Source organism: Halictus rubicundus, chromosome 6, assembly GCF_050948215.1.
Source record: "Halictus rubicundus isolate RS-2024b chromosome 6, iyHalRubi1_principal, whole genome shotgun sequence".
Classification (NCBI taxonomy): Eukaryota; Metazoa; Arthropoda; class Insecta; order Hymenoptera; family Halictidae; genus Halictus; species Halictus rubicundus.
In genome coordinates, this window is record NC_135154.1 from 8,706,659 (window position 1) to 8,723,293 (window position 16,635).

At 40.0% G+C, this 16,635-nt stretch overlaps 1 protein-coding gene across 2 annotated transcripts in view; it reads right to left on the bottom strand.

Annotated features, from left to right (window-relative positions):
* Positions 1-16,635, bottom strand: part of Cher (filamin A protein cher) — a 66,401-nt gene that overhangs the window by 33,191 nt on the left and 16,575 nt on the right. Inside the window, exons 3-13 of one of the 2 annotated variants that reach the window (XM_076789791.1) lie at positions 10,753-11,099; positions 10,040-10,167; positions 9,655-9,787; positions 8,799-9,077; positions 7,769-8,085; positions 7,202-7,628; positions 6,905-7,120; positions 5,602-5,989; positions 3,951-4,520; positions 862-1,206; positions 51-655 (exon numbers count right to left, since the gene is read on the bottom strand). In XM_076789791.1, the coding sequence (XP_076645906.1) occupies positions 51-655; positions 862-1,206; positions 3,951-4,520; positions 5,602-5,989; positions 6,905-7,120; positions 7,202-7,628; positions 7,769-8,085; positions 8,799-9,077; positions 9,655-9,787; positions 10,040-10,167; positions 10,753-11,099 (3,755 nt within the window). The remainder of the gene's footprint in view (positions 1-50; positions 656-861; positions 1,207-3,950; positions 4,521-5,601; positions 5,990-6,904; positions 7,121-7,201; positions 7,629-7,768; positions 8,086-8,798; positions 9,078-9,654; positions 9,788-10,039; positions 10,168-10,752; positions 11,100-16,635) is intronic. The other variant, XM_076789792.1, reaches the window with a different exon arrangement.

A 16,635-nucleotide genomic window follows, 5' to 3' on the forward strand; every position in this document is an offset into this window, starting at 1 on the left:
GTAATGGTTTTGTTCTGGGATAACAATATAGAAAATCGTCAACCACCTACCAGAACTTGAACTTCAAGGTCCCCGTAGCCAGCCTTCGAAGTGTCCACGACAAAATCAACGGGAAAAGATGCTGTGCAAATGGAAGAAACTCCAGGTCCGGACAGGACAACTTTGCTGGGCTCCACAGTAGGCAGTATCTTTGGCTTGAAAGGACTTCCGGGTATATTCTTCCCGTCATACGTCACTCCAACTTGCAAATTGCTTCCCATAGGCGGTGGTTGATAAGTGACCTCGTACAGACCGTCCCCGTGACTTTTGATCACCGGCTTCTGCACCTGTCCCTTGTCCGTCTTCAACGTGATGTCCAATTGCGCCGGACTGCATACCGAGGTGTCGACCATGAACTTCGCCAGCACGTTCTCTCGCACAGCCTCCAATCCGGTGCCATAGGCGGTGACATTGTTCGCTTCGAGTTCGTTCAAGACTAGGATTTGGAAGGGAGAGCCCGGAATGTGTTGGTCCGCGAATTTGATGGAACACTCGTAGTCGCCTGGTTCGGTTGGAATGTATTCGACGCTGCACGAGCCATCGTAATTGTCTTTGCATGTCATCTTCACCTCGCCAGTACCTTCCATTGACAGTGCCAGGCCGCTGTTACCGGCATCTGCAAGTGAGGAAAGGATTAATCATTTTCTTTCGATATAAGGCGATGGCTCGGGACCGGGTTTCGTCGTATTTCGGATGAAGAAGAAGAAGAGTCTTATATCGGAATAAAATTGTACGTATTAGAGGTCGCGCGAGCTTATCCCCACCGCGACGAATGACCTCGGGATACGGAAGGTTAATAAATTGGCTTTTGAATGAACTCACCTTTCGTTTCTACAGTGAACGTGTTTGATTTGTTCACGAATCCCTCCTTCAAGCCCGGTCCATATGCTTTGCACTTTCTAGGATCGCTCATACGTTCAACGTTGACTGAGAACGGCGAGCCAGGAATAGGAATATTGTCGTACAGTATATCTATGATGTGACATCCTTCTTCAAACGGTACGTAGCTCACGTAATAGGTGCCATCTTCTTGCGGGGTGACGACGGTTTGGGTCTCGTCACCACTCGGATATTTTATCACATAGGAAACCTTCTTGCCATCGTTTTCTGACTTTGGAATTCCTCGTGTGTCTATCGTGAATTCTGCTGGCTGATTCACGTATACTCCTGGAATTCACAAAAACAACAATGTTATTTCGATTTGCTTGTATACGTGTATCTAGATTAGAAATGTGTAGAACGGAAAACATATACAGTGATTTCTCTATATATGTCGCCAACGCCTAGGGGATAAGCGTCGCGGAATTATCCCCACTACCGTGGGGTATACCCCGTGAGGGGCCACGAAACTTGAGAGGCCTGTGACGCCGAGAGGTGTAAACATAACACGAGTATGTCTCCTGCACGATACACGACATATACGATGACATATATCGAGAATTCACTGTACTGCTTTTCTTGATTAAACATGAAACTTGACGTTGTTCGATCATTTTCACGCTTAATCGACAGTGAGAAGTATATGTATTTTTAGGTGGGTCCTGTGTTCGATTGTCTACGTAATTATTTAATGTTATGTTAACTCATTCAGTAACACACAGTAGTTCAAACAAAGCAAACAATGTCTTAGCAGTTCACTAGCAAGTGACAGTTTATATAGAGCATAACTGTATGTATAGACAACTACAGTTACGATTGTAACATTACGTTCAGAATAAAAATATTTTTATTCAAATTCGTGAATGTTTTGTAGATTTTTCGGTGAATTGATCATGTTCGTAGTGTGGTTGAATTCGAGTTTGATGTGTTGCAAATGGACTGCAAATTTTATGACAAAACTGATCATCATTTTCCACGTGTCCAAATTCTTTAATTTCGAATAGTTTCGACATTTTTATTTTGCATAAAGATTCGCAGTCCAGTTGCAATTATAGTTGTCTTTTCTTCGTTATTGGGGCAACTCTTTTATGTGTACGACTAAATGTATAGGAGACGATAGAGAATTGAATGAATCATTTGTTTACAGTGTTATCATCTTGAATGAAGGGGAAATCAAGTTGTAGGATTAATCATGAGATCATCCGGGTCCGATGATCTTCGATATCGTCGTTAACGTTCGCGAGCGGCTCCCAGTTAGTGTACATACACGCCAATCATGTCAGCATGACGATACGACAGCGAATGATCTGTGACCGTAAATCATTGATCTTCTAGCTTGTAATGTAACGCAGCTTCCAGGAAAGCTTCAAGTGCTCTGTGTCAATCAGAGTCAGAGGATTGCTATAATCTGCGAGAGATATTGGAGGATCCATGTTTCTAGTTTAATAACGCGTTGAAGAATTAACAATAAGTCGATTGTATGAAATTGTTAACCCAATCTTTACCTTTCGCGGACACAAACTATTTTTTTTACACAATTTTATATCACCAATTCTGTGCTTCTTATTTGTACAATTTACGTGTAACATTTTCATTACTCGGTTAGAAAAATTCTGAGAAATACCTATAACTTTCATATTGTCACTATTTGTAGAATTCACCTAATTTATCAGAGAATCGTTTTGGATATCCGTGATTGAATTTCTTGTGAAACAGTAAAGTGTAGGAACAAAGAGTTACAATGTTCTTTTACTTCTAAACATTGACTAATCATTCGTTCATCGATTTTCTATTTGCATGCAGTGACGGTTATAAAAATCGGTGGGGTGTTAAAATGGCTACAGAAGATAGAATAAAGGTATGAACGGGTTGAAACAATAAAAATGTCAATGTTTAACTCTATATCCGAAAGAAAGTCAGAATAATTAATATAGAATAAATTACACATTTCAAACCTCGAACTTCTGCGAATTCTACATGCTAAGAAATAAATAATGAAAAATCAAGGGGGCCAAAATTAAATGAAAGGTCACAAAAAAATGATATTGTATCTCTACATCTACCAACATAGATGTCAACATCACCAATGTTAGCAAAACATCACTTCGATCTTAATTGGTCGACATCCATTGCCTGAACACTCTTACGCTGTAAATTTTGTGAAACATGTACACATTTGGGCTAGATCCTTTTCGCGAATATTTCAAAAAGTATACCCACATAATATCGAATAAAAATTGGAGTATTTTACGAAATGTTAGTACTTTTCAGTAATAATTATTACTTCTTCGCATCACGCGTAACGCTGCAGGCGAGAATTCGTTTCTTTCCGCAAAAATTCGTATTTCCTCGCACCGGCACTGATTTTATTTAATTTCTTAAAGCCAAACTAACGTGTAAGGAACATCATGTTCATGCAATTACGTGCACTTCGCGTAGATATCTCGACTGCATTGAAGTATTCAACACGGTCTCTTGAGACGAGGACAAACTTTGCAGACATAATTTGTACTAGAATGTCCAAATAATTTACGAGATACCTACGGTGTAAACAATGTACGTACGTTGTAATAACAAATTTGGACGGTATATACATATATCTCTAACGATTGCATTTCTATAAAATTTTCAATTCCTGTGGAAATGGATCTTCGAAAACTATTCAATCATTTCTTTGCCATTGTGATGCACAAAAGCACATTGTTTAATTAACCCCTTGACTCACAGAGACGTCTTAGACGATCTCGCATAATGTGTTTGTAATGCCGTTGTAAATTTTGAGGCAAAACATTGTTCAATATTAACAGAAAGTATTACAGAAAATTCATTGTTGAACTTACGCGAACGATAAGTCAAAAAATGTATGTCTTTAGTCACGCTGATTGTTGTTCAAAGTGAAGCAACGTAACGATTTTCTACGTACATATATCCCGTCCAAATCATGAATATCGCAACACATCATCAGAACATCCAAAACCACTTGAAACCCGTCAAACAATACCAAACATCACACAACGCATATAATAGAGTACCATGCGGTTGGATGCCGTTCCCGGTAACTTTGATCTTGGAAAGATCGGCGTCCTTGGCGACAATGGCCTGAAACGGGGATCCCGGGATGTGTTTCTCGTTGAACGTGATATTGATACCATAATCGCCGATCTCGGTCGGCAGGTATGCGACCGAGCACGTGCCGTCGCCGTTGTCGCGACAGTTTATGGCAGCCTCGCAAGGGCCCTCGACCGTCACGCCAAGGCCACCTTGTCCAGCGCCGCGTGTGTCGATCACGAATTCGGCGGGTTTGTTCACTATGCCGTGGGACAACCCTTGACCCGAAGCTCGGACTTTTCCGGGGTCGGAGCCGTGGACGCAGGTCAATCTGTACGGTTGATTCGATATAGACTCGCCGCCGAACGTGATGCCGAGAAGATACTCGCCGAGCTCTGTCGGCGTGAAGTTCACCAAGTAACCATCGTGGGTAGGCAACACGTGGGCCTTTATGCGATTTCCAGAAGGGGCTGTTATCGCCACTTGAAAGTCCGCCGCCGTTCCTGCATCCTGAGTTATTACGTGGAACTGCTGCAAGCTGTTCACCGGGGCCGCTGCAGCATGGTTTTATTCAATGATCATCTGCTACGCGTATTACCGTCCATCGATTTCTTTCATCGTGGTTGCTAGCACCGAACTAGCCTACTCCACTATGACAAATCTCGTCTTCCCTATTTTTCTTTTTAACCCTTTGAATTCGAAAATATTCTGACTAGGCTTGACATGTTTGCATCTTCTAGATAGCTTCTTACCTATACTCGATGGTTACGAGTATGTATAGTCTCATTTTGCTAAACTTTACTTCAGGAAACCAGAAATTTTTAACTTTTTTTAATGTGACCCTGTAGATTTTGACGATAAAATACCGAAAATTCAAGGTTTAATACTAGGAGATCAGTAGTTCAAAAGTTATGCATATGTAAAGATGTAAAGACTGCGCGCGACGCTGAGTAAATAACACCACAGCGGTGCCCTTAACTGTCAAAAAACGCTCAAAATCAATTTGACGCACGCGTAACTTTTGATCCAGTGAATTCCTAACGTTAAAACTTGGATTTTCCGCATTTTCTCGCCAAAATATGCAGGATTTCATTAAAAAGAGTTAAAAATTTCTGGTTTTCCTGAAGTAAAGTTTAACAACCTCTTATTTATATAGAATGAATAACAATAAGAAGTGCATAATTACGGTGAGCCTGTATGAGACTCAGATTATATATCTTGGCACCTTGTTACGTGTCACAATGGACCACACAACGCCACTTTATTCACACCTATTTCGAGAACTGTCTTTCGGGATTAACGGGCAGATTGTGTCTGAGAACTTCCGACAATGTTAGACATTTACGCTGACAGTGAAAACTGTGTCTCGAGTTTTCATCTGCTACGTTCATCACCCTATGCCAAACTGATGAAAATGAGAATTGAAGTGAATTGTAATCTTCGAATTAAGATGTGTGCTAAATCCCATTAATTGGATGCCTGTAATTTCTACTTCGAAAAAATTCTTGACATAATAAAATCTTTTGAGAACTACCGAAGGTCTAAAAATACTCTGTCGTTTATCTCCACAAGGATAAATCGTGAATTGAAGTATTTAATAAGTAATTGGCAGATAAAAGCATAGCATGTACTTACTTCGTGCAAGGCCGTCAACTTTGATCTTCGAGACGTCGACGTGCGGTTGTGCATTGACTTTTATGGGACAGTAGGGTACGTTCAGTCCACCATAATTCAAGTTTACGAAGTAATTTCCCGGCTGGTTAACCGAATAGTGGACGGTATAGACGCCATCTTCTTTCTCCTTCAAGGAGAACAGAATATCCTTCCCTTCGGAATTTGTGATGTTGACGCGAAGGTCACCTGGCCCAGCCTTCCGGCAGTCGATGTCGAAGTGCACCAGCGTGTTCGACTTCAACCCCTTCTCTAAACCAGGACCGTATGCTGACACCAGAGCAGGATTCAATGGTGTCTCCACCTTCACCCTGAATGGGGATTCCTTTATTGCCACGCCACCGTAATTTACCTAAATAAAACCATATGATTAAAATTGGAAGGTAATAGTAATCAGTAGACAACTAAATAAAATGTTCACACAACATTTGTAAGGAGACGGAGCGAAAAATTTTTTATGTAAATAATTTTAACGGGTTGAAAATAACGTGTCCATATTTTTGTAATTTATCACCAGAATTTTAAATAACTCTATAGATTGGAGACTTTTCTTTAATTAAAAATTTTTACTTTCTCAAACTAATATATAAACCTTTCAAATTTTAATGCTGAACGTATCAAACACTATAAGTAACTAGGGTTCCCTTATAAAAATGATAACATTGAATATATTTAGATTTTCCACTACTTTTAGTATAAAATAAATGTTTGAATATAGAAATTTATTCCGTCATTTTCTATGAATGTATTTTCATAATCTCAATGAATTTTCCCCAAAAACATTACAAAAACCCCACATTGCTATTTTCGCATGGTACGTCACTGTTCATCCTCGTATCGACCTAACTCCCCTAGCGCCACTGTTGGCAGACCATCGTAGGCCGGGAAGAGATTCAATTATTAATTACGTGAAATCGAAACCGAACCGTAACTTCATTACTTCCGTCTATCGCATAATTTTAGCATGTAGAGTCAACCTGGTCAGGGGTGCATTACGGTATTAGCTTCGGTTAGGGGTGTATTAATACTTAAAAAAATAATTTACTAAAAGCCTTTTGGTTCGGATAATCGGGGTTCCAATGAATCGCTAATTGGACAAGCTTGCAGGAACGAAAACCATACTTGGGTTCATTTTAATCAGAAAAATTGTAAGAATACGTTGCTAAAAGCGTCACAGAAAAATTGAAAACAAAGAAGCTTCGACTCTCGAGCTCCTCAGGGAATATTGTACTACGTCCCCTAAATTAGAAAATTCAATCAATCTAACCATGATGATATGTTGCGTCCCAGACGTGGGAGTGTAATGACATTTAATTTTTCCATCGTGAGTGTCCTCCAACTGAACGGGAACGTCTTTACCATGAACATCCTGAACAGTGACTTCCAAAGGTGCTTGTCCAGCCTGTTTCACGTCTACCGTGAAGTTCGTTGGTTTATCGATAGGAATGGACTCTGCTTGAACTCCCGGACCGTACACTTTAACCTGCAACCGATATTCGAGTGTGATCTGATCGTGAACCCGCGAGACATCACGGATCATGCGACAACAACAGGATGTACGAACCTTATCGGGCATGAAGCCAGATTTCGGCAAAATATTGGCAACGTACGGCGAGTTTGGTATATCTTCGTTCTCGCATAATATGTGGATAGCGTATTGTCCCGGGGCGGTCGGCAGGTAATACACATCCGCTGTCTCGTCGCCGTTGTCGTAACACATGATCTTCGCTTTCGATGGACCTTCGATTGAGAAACCAAGGCCACCGGTCTCGCCGTTCGTGTTCACCGTGAATTTCGCCGGATAATCGACCACTCCGCCGTGAAGGCCAGGTCCGAACGCTCTGATAGCTGACTCTTTGTATGGTCCAACATTCACTTCAAACGGCGACTTGTATATGTCCCTGCCGCCATATGTTACCGACACGATGTGTCGGCCCTCCTTCACCGGAGTATAGTTGCATTTGTAGGTCGTTGGATCAACCTTGGCAATGCTGGAAACGTTGCACAATTTTTGTTAGATTGCTTGTGTAATTTCATTTAATTTTACAAATGACGAAATTACTCGACTAGCATAAAGGAGAACTCGAAACCAGTTGTGGAACAACCACCTCTGTATTAGCAAATTACTTACTGCACAGGACAATTAACTCCACCCGGAGCGATTACTTTAACACCAGGCACTTCGTCGCCCGCGTCCTTGGTGACGATAGTGAAGTCTGCGTTATCCTTAACGCGCACGCCATTCGGCAGGACTCCGCGGCCATAAGCTCTACACTTCTTACTGTCAGTCACCGGAGCCGCGTTGACAGGATAAGGACTTCCGGGTATGGGCTTACCAGCAAAAGCTACATTTACCGAATGCAAACCGGGCGAGAGCGGTGTGTATTCGCATCTCCACACGTCTGGCGACGGCCGAAGTAATTTTGTAGGCACACTTGACAGTGATCCCTAAAAAACAATGTTTCGTATCAATTAGTGACTCTAACTGCCTGTACACACAACAATATTTTATGTATTACATTGTATTTCTGTATATTGCGTGTACAGTAAAGTCCTGATCTAAGCAAAAACGGACCTACACGATCTATGTCACAGCACGGACCCTAGGATGCGGCTTAGATCAAGACTTTACTGTGTTTGTGTATAATTGTGTACATTTGTGTGTATCTCGTGTATTTCTGTGTCAATTTTGTGTTTATTTGTGTATGATTGTGTATACTTGTTTATGTTTGTGTATATTTCTAAATGTTTGTGGGCAGTTGTGTATGTTTGTAAACATTTGTGTATGTTTGAGGACAGTTGTGTATTACTGTGGACATTTGTGTATGTTTGTGGACATTTGTGTATGTTTGAGGACAGTTGTGTATTACTGTGGACATTTGTATATCTTTGTGGACATTTGTGTATGTTTGAGGACAGTTGTGTACTACTGTGGACAGTTGTGTACTACTGTGGACATTTGTATATCTTTGTGGACATTTGTGTATGTTTGAGGACAGTTGTGTATTACTGTGGACATTTGTGTATGTTTGTGGACATTTGTGTATGTTTGTGTACATAAAATAGGACTGGTATGCTGCTTGAATGGCATTAACGCGCTGCAAAAATCATTTTTGTGTTCCGACGTGCTCCAATTGCGTTGAACAAGTAAATTATATTACCTGGGGATCCTTTACCCCGACTTGGGGCACGCCATGTCCAGCATTTTTCGTGAATATTTCGAAATAGGTAGGTTTGCCAGTTGCGACGCCATCCGGTAGCAAGCCAGGCCCACTAGCTGTAACTTTGGTAGCGTCTCCGGACTGTGTTCCCACATTTACTGTGTGAGGACTGTTAGCACACTCTTTGCCATCGACATATATCTTCACTTTGTGCGGTCCTTGAGCTTTTGGAACATATGAGACAGAGTTTTTAAGTTTTCCATCGGGAATAGTTTCCACCTGCCAAAAGGAAAATGCATTAACATCGAGGTGTCTGCAATCTGTTGGCTATAGCGAGTGATCAAGTTATTACAGCCATTTGTACCAATTTACACTTAAGTTAAACCATAACTACACTAAATATTGTTTTTTTTTACGGGATATTCACGTTCATCAATTGAAAATATAATTTTAGCAACACTGTAGGATACTTCTCTGCCACTCTAATAATTTAATCACTCACTGTATAATCTTGTGTGTATAATGTATAGAAATGTGTATAAAGTGTATAATGTTGGAATTGGGATAAAATTTGGTTTGTGCAGGTCCGGTACTTTCAATCAATATTAGCAGACGACACACATCCAATGATACTTTTTTCCGGAAATAGCATCACTTCCGGAAATGACCACATCAAATGACACTTTTTGGGGGAATATCATTTTCAAAGGTTCGAAGGAGGATTAAAAATGTTAGGCAGATTACCTGTCGGTAGATATTTTGCAAATGTTCCTTTGTGTGTTAAGATGTACAAGAATTAGTCCAGCAATTATGTCAAGAAAAGCGATATCAAATTTTCGCAAAGACTTATGCTTACCGGTATCCTGTTTCCTTTTGGATCTTCTACCACAACGTCGACTTTGCCCGGCGAATAAGTTTCCACTATGAAATTGTTACGCGCATCTGCGACTGGACCGTTCGGCTCGATACCGGGTCCATAAACTTTGACCCTATAGGAAAACGTTTATTAATACATTACTTCTTGTCTCGGTTTGTTAATTGCATTCTAATACTAGCATATCTTTCACGTATGTCACACTCCTCGAGATATTCGACCACTCGTTCGAACTTTCGTGTCAGAGAGTAATTTTAATACTGGATAATCACGTGATGGAGCTCAGGGTTTTCTATTAACTAATTATTTCAATCAAACCGAAGAGAAGCAAATTCAGTTAGTGCAAGGTGCTCAGTGTACGTTATACCTTTCTGGACCTGTTCGCTGCTTCAATGGGGCTCCTTCTTTTAATTTAGCATGAGGATATTGCGACAAATAAGTCATCATTGACAATTCGTCTATGTTGGGGCTGATCATTTCCTCAGGTTTAATGAGCTGTAACAAAATTATGGGTGAAATCAACATTTAATATTGTATAACAAATCTCCATCGAGGTATAAAATGCTCCCATCAAAAAATAAAAACAAATAATTACTGTACTTCATTTTGCACTCCCTCAGACCCGAATTTTGCACAGATTATTCACGGCAAATAGATATAAAGGGTGAGACTCGTAAAATGACGACTTCAAAAAAATTGTTCAAACAAGCATGGTTCCCCGGCGGGCCACACAGTGTCGTAATCTGTTTCCTGTTACTTTGCCTTTTTTATCGAGATATGAGGGTCACCTTCAGTGTTTATGGCTCGCAATAAACTTCAGTTTTTAACGCTCAAAAAATTAAATAAGTTCGCCAATATCTCGGTAAGTGATTAATTCCAAGCCCTACTTGGTGTAATACTTTTTTACGCAAAATTCGATGCTCCACACGAGTTCGAGAAAAAATATTGAAAAGTTGAAGGTGACCCCCATATCTCGATGGAACAACAAAGCAACAAAAAGCAGATTAAAATACAGTATGTTCCCCCGGAAACCATGGAAAATTTGTCGTACAACAAATAACTTACGAGTTATTTCATTACCTGTGGTATGTTCAGCCAATTGTCGGCCAAGTCCATTGCAGCCGATGTATTTTGCAAAGCATTGTTCGGGTTCCAATCTTTCCACTCCGGGCAGAGACCGGGCGCAACAGCGTCCACGAGAGCGCCGATGGTTCGTCCATCTTTCCAGTTCGATGTGAAATTATTGATCGGCAAATCGGGAATCTTAGACTGGATCCATCGCATCAGTCTCGCGTTCGGTGCCACGGGCTTGTCCGACTCGAAGTCCTCTTCCTCCAGCATGGGCAGGGAAATGCAATAGTGCAGAATTAGGGTCCATAGTAACCCCAGAATCAGCTTCAGCTTACAGTCGACGATGTCCGTCGAATCTGCAACGGCAAATCGGTGCGGTAATGTCAGCGTTTTTACGGGAAATCAATTAGCCATTATCGGCAATACCGGCGTGCCTTATCAAGACGAAAAGTCAACAAGGGTGTCGCGAAATGGTTCCGAGCAAAGAGTGTTCCCGGGCACCTGAATCGACAAGCTATAAACCCACGCGAGAAAAAATTAGTTTATCCAACAGAATCCCAAAATGTCACGTCTAAGAGGTCTCTCTGTATTTTTATGAAAATTTTATCGGTTTCTCGACTCCCAGGATGAAATCTCCATAATCAAACTTTTAATTTTAATGCCCTACAAATATTTCGTCCTTAATACTTTCATGTCTCCTTTTAATATCTATAAACGATAAATGAAACATGTTTCGTCCACATGACGTTGCACGCGGCGTTATAAATTTGTAATTCGAATGATCGATTCGTCATGCAAAAAATAATAAAAATTCCGTCTAGCTGAATCTCAACATAGAAATTGATCGGCTTAATGTAAGCTCGTTAATCCGCACGCGAGTGGACCTAATAATTTGATCGGCCACCGTGTGTACAAAGTATTTTTGTCCGCAACGTCGGGAACGCGAGACAGCTTGCCACGAAATCCTAGAAGATGCGATTAAACGCGAACCGTTCGCATAATTCGGGCTCCAAGTATTCGAGCAAGAGGCCCGACGACAAAGATGCATAAGGTTTGTCCTTCGTGACAGAACCGCTGTCCGAAGTCGAAATTCACGCGGATCAATCGCATGCGTGTACCGATGTCCGGGTAAATGCCAGAGATTAATTGAAGGTCTCCTTATTAGCTAGTATTACATCCGACTATTGGCAAGCTTTCAATCGGTGAATCACCACCTCAAAGATACGCCTTAATGTTTTTCCTGCTCGGTGCCGCGCCGTTACGCCAGATTCGACGACAAGCAGAAGCTTGTTCGCGAAGAGCACCTCTTTTCGAGCCATGATTGCACGTTGCACATTTGCAAATGCAATATTCGATCACCGTACTCCATGTTTGTATCATTAACCCTCCGTACGCTAAGCCGGTGTCACTCGTGACCCGTCGCGGTGGGGATAAGCTCCAGCGACAGTCGATACAGTCTTTACTCGATATATGTCACAAATATCTGGCCGATAAAAGTCGCAGAACTATCCCCACTGTCGCGGGGTGTACCAGGAGACCACTACAAATCCAATAACAACAAAAAAACAAAACTTATTTATTTTTAATTATTTTTTTAAAATACACCAATATACTTGTAGAATTTTTTCGATTAAAATGATACCAAACACGATATAGTTCGGACCACATTGACACTAATTTTCCGTCAATATAATTGTAATGGGAAGTAACATTCATCGTCCATTACACAAGTAAAAATGCCACGAATATGTCGGTGAAAGTCCCATAAACAAATAATAAAAAATAAAAAAGTTTTGCTATTGGATTAGTATCAAAGAATAGTATCTTCCAGCCGATATATGTGCCTGGCCAGAATCGTGTTTTGGACATATATCGAGTAGACACTGTATGCACAATTTGTTGAAATAAATGCCACGAATATGTTGGTGAAAGTCCCATAAACAAATAATAAAAAATAAAGAAGTTTTGCTGTTGGATTAGTATCGAAGAATAGTATCTTCCAGCCGATACATGTGCCTGGCCAGAATCGTGTTTTGGACATATATCGAGTAGACACTGTATGCACAATTTGTTGAAATAAATGCCACGAATGTGTTGGTGAAAGTCCCATAAACAAATAATAAAAAATAAAGAAGTTTTGCTGTTGGATTAGTATCAAAGAATAGTATCTTCTAGCCGATACATGTCCCTGGCCAGACCCGTGTTTCGGACATATATCGAATAGACACTGCATGTACATACAATTTTATTCCGATATAAGACAACGCTATCTAATTCGAAACAAGAAAATCGCTGTCCCCTTTTCTTCTTCTTCATCCGAAATACGACGAAAGCCGGTCCCGAGCTATCGTCTTATATCGAGAGAACTCTGCAGTGACAAATACGCGTGGGTCAGAAATGACTCCTCCGACATAGGGCTAGAACTCGCAGGAGTTAATAGTAACTAGACTGCAAATCTTTATGCAAGTTCAACATTTCCTGCTTCGATTGTCATATTAACACAAAATGCATTAGCAGTCGAGGAGAAATAATAATGATGCAACGACCGAAGACAACTCTTCATATACGCGGGTGAATCATCGAAACCGAAAAAAATGGATGAATCAAAACGCGCGAGAATGTGAATGCGATCAGAAGCGTGTCCAAGAGTCTTGCTAGGTTACAGTAATATTGCATTACGTCACGGCAACATTACGTTAGCAACATTCACTGCCGCGGCTAACTGCTATTAAGAGAACCATAGTCAAATGGCAGCTCAAAGTTTGGTGGGAAAACGTGCGAACATGATCGAAATGAATTTGCATTTTACAGAATTGGAGGAACTCGAATTCGCGTACAGGTACGCGCGCACCGTATTTTTAGCATGACATTGTCTCGCTTAGGTTACAAATAGAGAATGACAAACCGTTGCGGAGACAATTTAACCGAAGTATTTCGGGAAATTTCACTTGTTCGCACGTGATAAGATCAGTAACGGTGGTTGAATTGTTTATTTAATATCAACGTGCTGACTAATATGATGTTTGTGTACAAGTTGGAGAGGCGCTTTATGCGTTAGGTGTGTTGCACGTCAGGATTTGGAACCGCGAACAATTTGGGGACCACGAAGATTGTTTTGCGATCTAGGGTTAGGGACCCAATTACTGTGGGGGTACCAATTGCTGTCACTATATTAATTTTGCATATATATTAATTTATAGCAATTTTGATTTTTAATGCCAGAATCACGGTCCATTTGATGTACTCATTTTTGTTACAAATGCATAAAGTCCGTCGCCTAATTATTAAAAAATGTGTTTGATTTTATAATACATTATAATGCAGCCGGTTTACCACAGAACAGGAAGCAGGTTTTATAAAACTCAATGGCATTCTATATTTTCTTTCCCATACTGCTTAAGAATATGCATGACGCAAAGAGAATTGCGTGGACTGTTTATAAATCGATACTTCAATAATCAGATAAAGTGGCTTAATGATTCTATCGATACATGGTAGTTTATTAATATGTCGCATAATTTAAACTGCACAATGTTTAGACGAGTGTGCTGCAATTCTCAGCGCCAGACTTAGGCCCCAAATGTAAAATTGCTGTTATAGACCCTGTATAGCACGACAAAAAGATTGTTTAAAAAAGACTATATATGTACCCTTAGTGGTAGTACGTGCACAGACTTTTTAAACAATTCTGTATACATTTACTGTGCTTTTGCTGCCACAATTTGGAACTTTTTGCATGCTTTGAATTTGTATACAATTTTTTGCTCGCGTTACAGAGGTTTACTGTATATTTAATTAATTTAATGCCTGTGGTCTAGAAACTTTTTCCAATTTTTTCCTTCGATTTAGAGAAGTTCCCAGATATTAATCCAGAAGCGTAAACTCCTAGGTATTAATGTATTATAATCTTTTTGACACTTTCAACAATTTTTGTTTAGGAGGTCACTGTATGTTTAATTGCTGTGAAACTTTTTCCAATTTTGGTCCTCGTTTTCGAGAAGTCCCCAGATATTAATCTAAAAGTCCAAGTCCCTAGATATTAATCTAGAAGACCACGTACCTAGATATTAATTTAGGGCGTTCTAGCTTTTTAATGACAGATCACCAATTTGGCAATGAGAGATTAATAATTAAGGATGATAAAAAGTGTAAAAATAGGGAGAGGGAGAACGTACACTTCGGCCTCTGACGTATACACCCGATATTTCGGACCACAGACCTTTAATGGACTTCCTACTTTATATCCGCATGTTGCACTCTGCTGACATTTAAGGCTGTGTTATAAATAATTACGATACACTTATTGTAGGGCGTTTACATGTTCTCCCCAAGTTTTTAACACTTTGACTGCCAAACTGGAAATCTCAAAAATTCCATAAAATCAAAATGTTATTGAATGAAATAAAAATCGAAAACAATTTAATGTATGATATTCAGTAGTCCTCCAACTTTCTTGCATTTTACAGATCCCAATTGAATTTGGTACAGTGAATACATTAACGTAATAATTAATTTTAAAACCTGGACAAATAATTCCGTCACCCACATACGAGTGACATGGCAGTCAACGTGTTAAACTGTGAAGCCTATTATATATACAAATACAGTATAGTCTGCTCCGAGTTGTGCAACACGCGGGCTGTGAGATGTGAAAGCATTGCTAATGAGTATTTTACTATAGGCACTACTATACTTAACACTATGCTGTGCCGGAGTCATTCGTGAGGTAACGGTGGGGATAAGCGAAATAAGATATAATTCTCAACGAAGTCGCATAGGTACCCTCATCCGAAATACGGCGAAAGCCGGTCCCCAGCCGTCGTCTTATATCGGAATAAAACTGTGGTAGTGAAATATCGGGTCAGAAATGACTCCGGCATAGGCCTAGAATTCGCAGGAGTGCGAGGGTTAAGAGAAGAAATTCTCAAAATAATAATTAGGCTATCGACTTTTGTGCAAAATGTGGCGGTCAGATTAAGTTGTGTTTCTTTTTTGAATTTTCTTTCATTCAATACTTTTAGTAAGCCTAGAATAATGTAATAACGTCATTTAATTCTTCCAATGTCTTATATTGGGCCAATTGAGTTTTACATTTGGCCATTTTATTTTTGCCATAAAATAAAGTCTAATCATATTTGCAACGTAATTTGAAATGTAATATGTTAGGTTGCCGGTGTCCTGAGAGATTAGGGGATGTTCTAAAATTTTCAAACCATCCGTATTTTGATAAAATGAAGCGGAACCGTACTTTTTAGAGTTTTTATGTGTAGATTGGATTTTCACATGCATGGGCTGCTTAAGGTTGAGTCGACGAGAGACGGTGCATGAATTTGCTCTTTCGCCCCCCCTCCCTTCACCTGTAGACCGTATTCCCCTCTTTGCCTCATCCTTCAAAGGTGATGCTCGCCGATCAGCCATTACGCGCCTACCATTCGAAGTAGGGTTATATTTGTACGATCGAGAACGATGACGTCATTTGTCGTTGACCGGAAAATGTACACAAATCTGCGGACGCCATTCTCAATTTTTGTCAAAAATTCCATCTTCCAATTTTTCCTAATTCTTCAAATCCTCCACCTGCCCTCTCCATTTACTATCATTCCTGCCCTCACCCTTAAATTCCAATTTTTATCAATTAAATTAACTATACTAATCGACACTGTGGGAGAAAAAATATTATTCAATTGACAGCTATATCTTTTTATTTTCTTTCTTTTCCACGAATCTCGGGAGTTAACCTCCGGATAGGAGTTGGGTCAATTTTGACCCAGAGGTACAAACGTCCCATTTAGATTCTAATCTCTTATGATCAAGTTTGAATGATTAGCTGTTTATATTGAGTTGGGAAAGAAGAATAATAAGTGAATTAGTGAATTAAGTTTGTTTGCAACA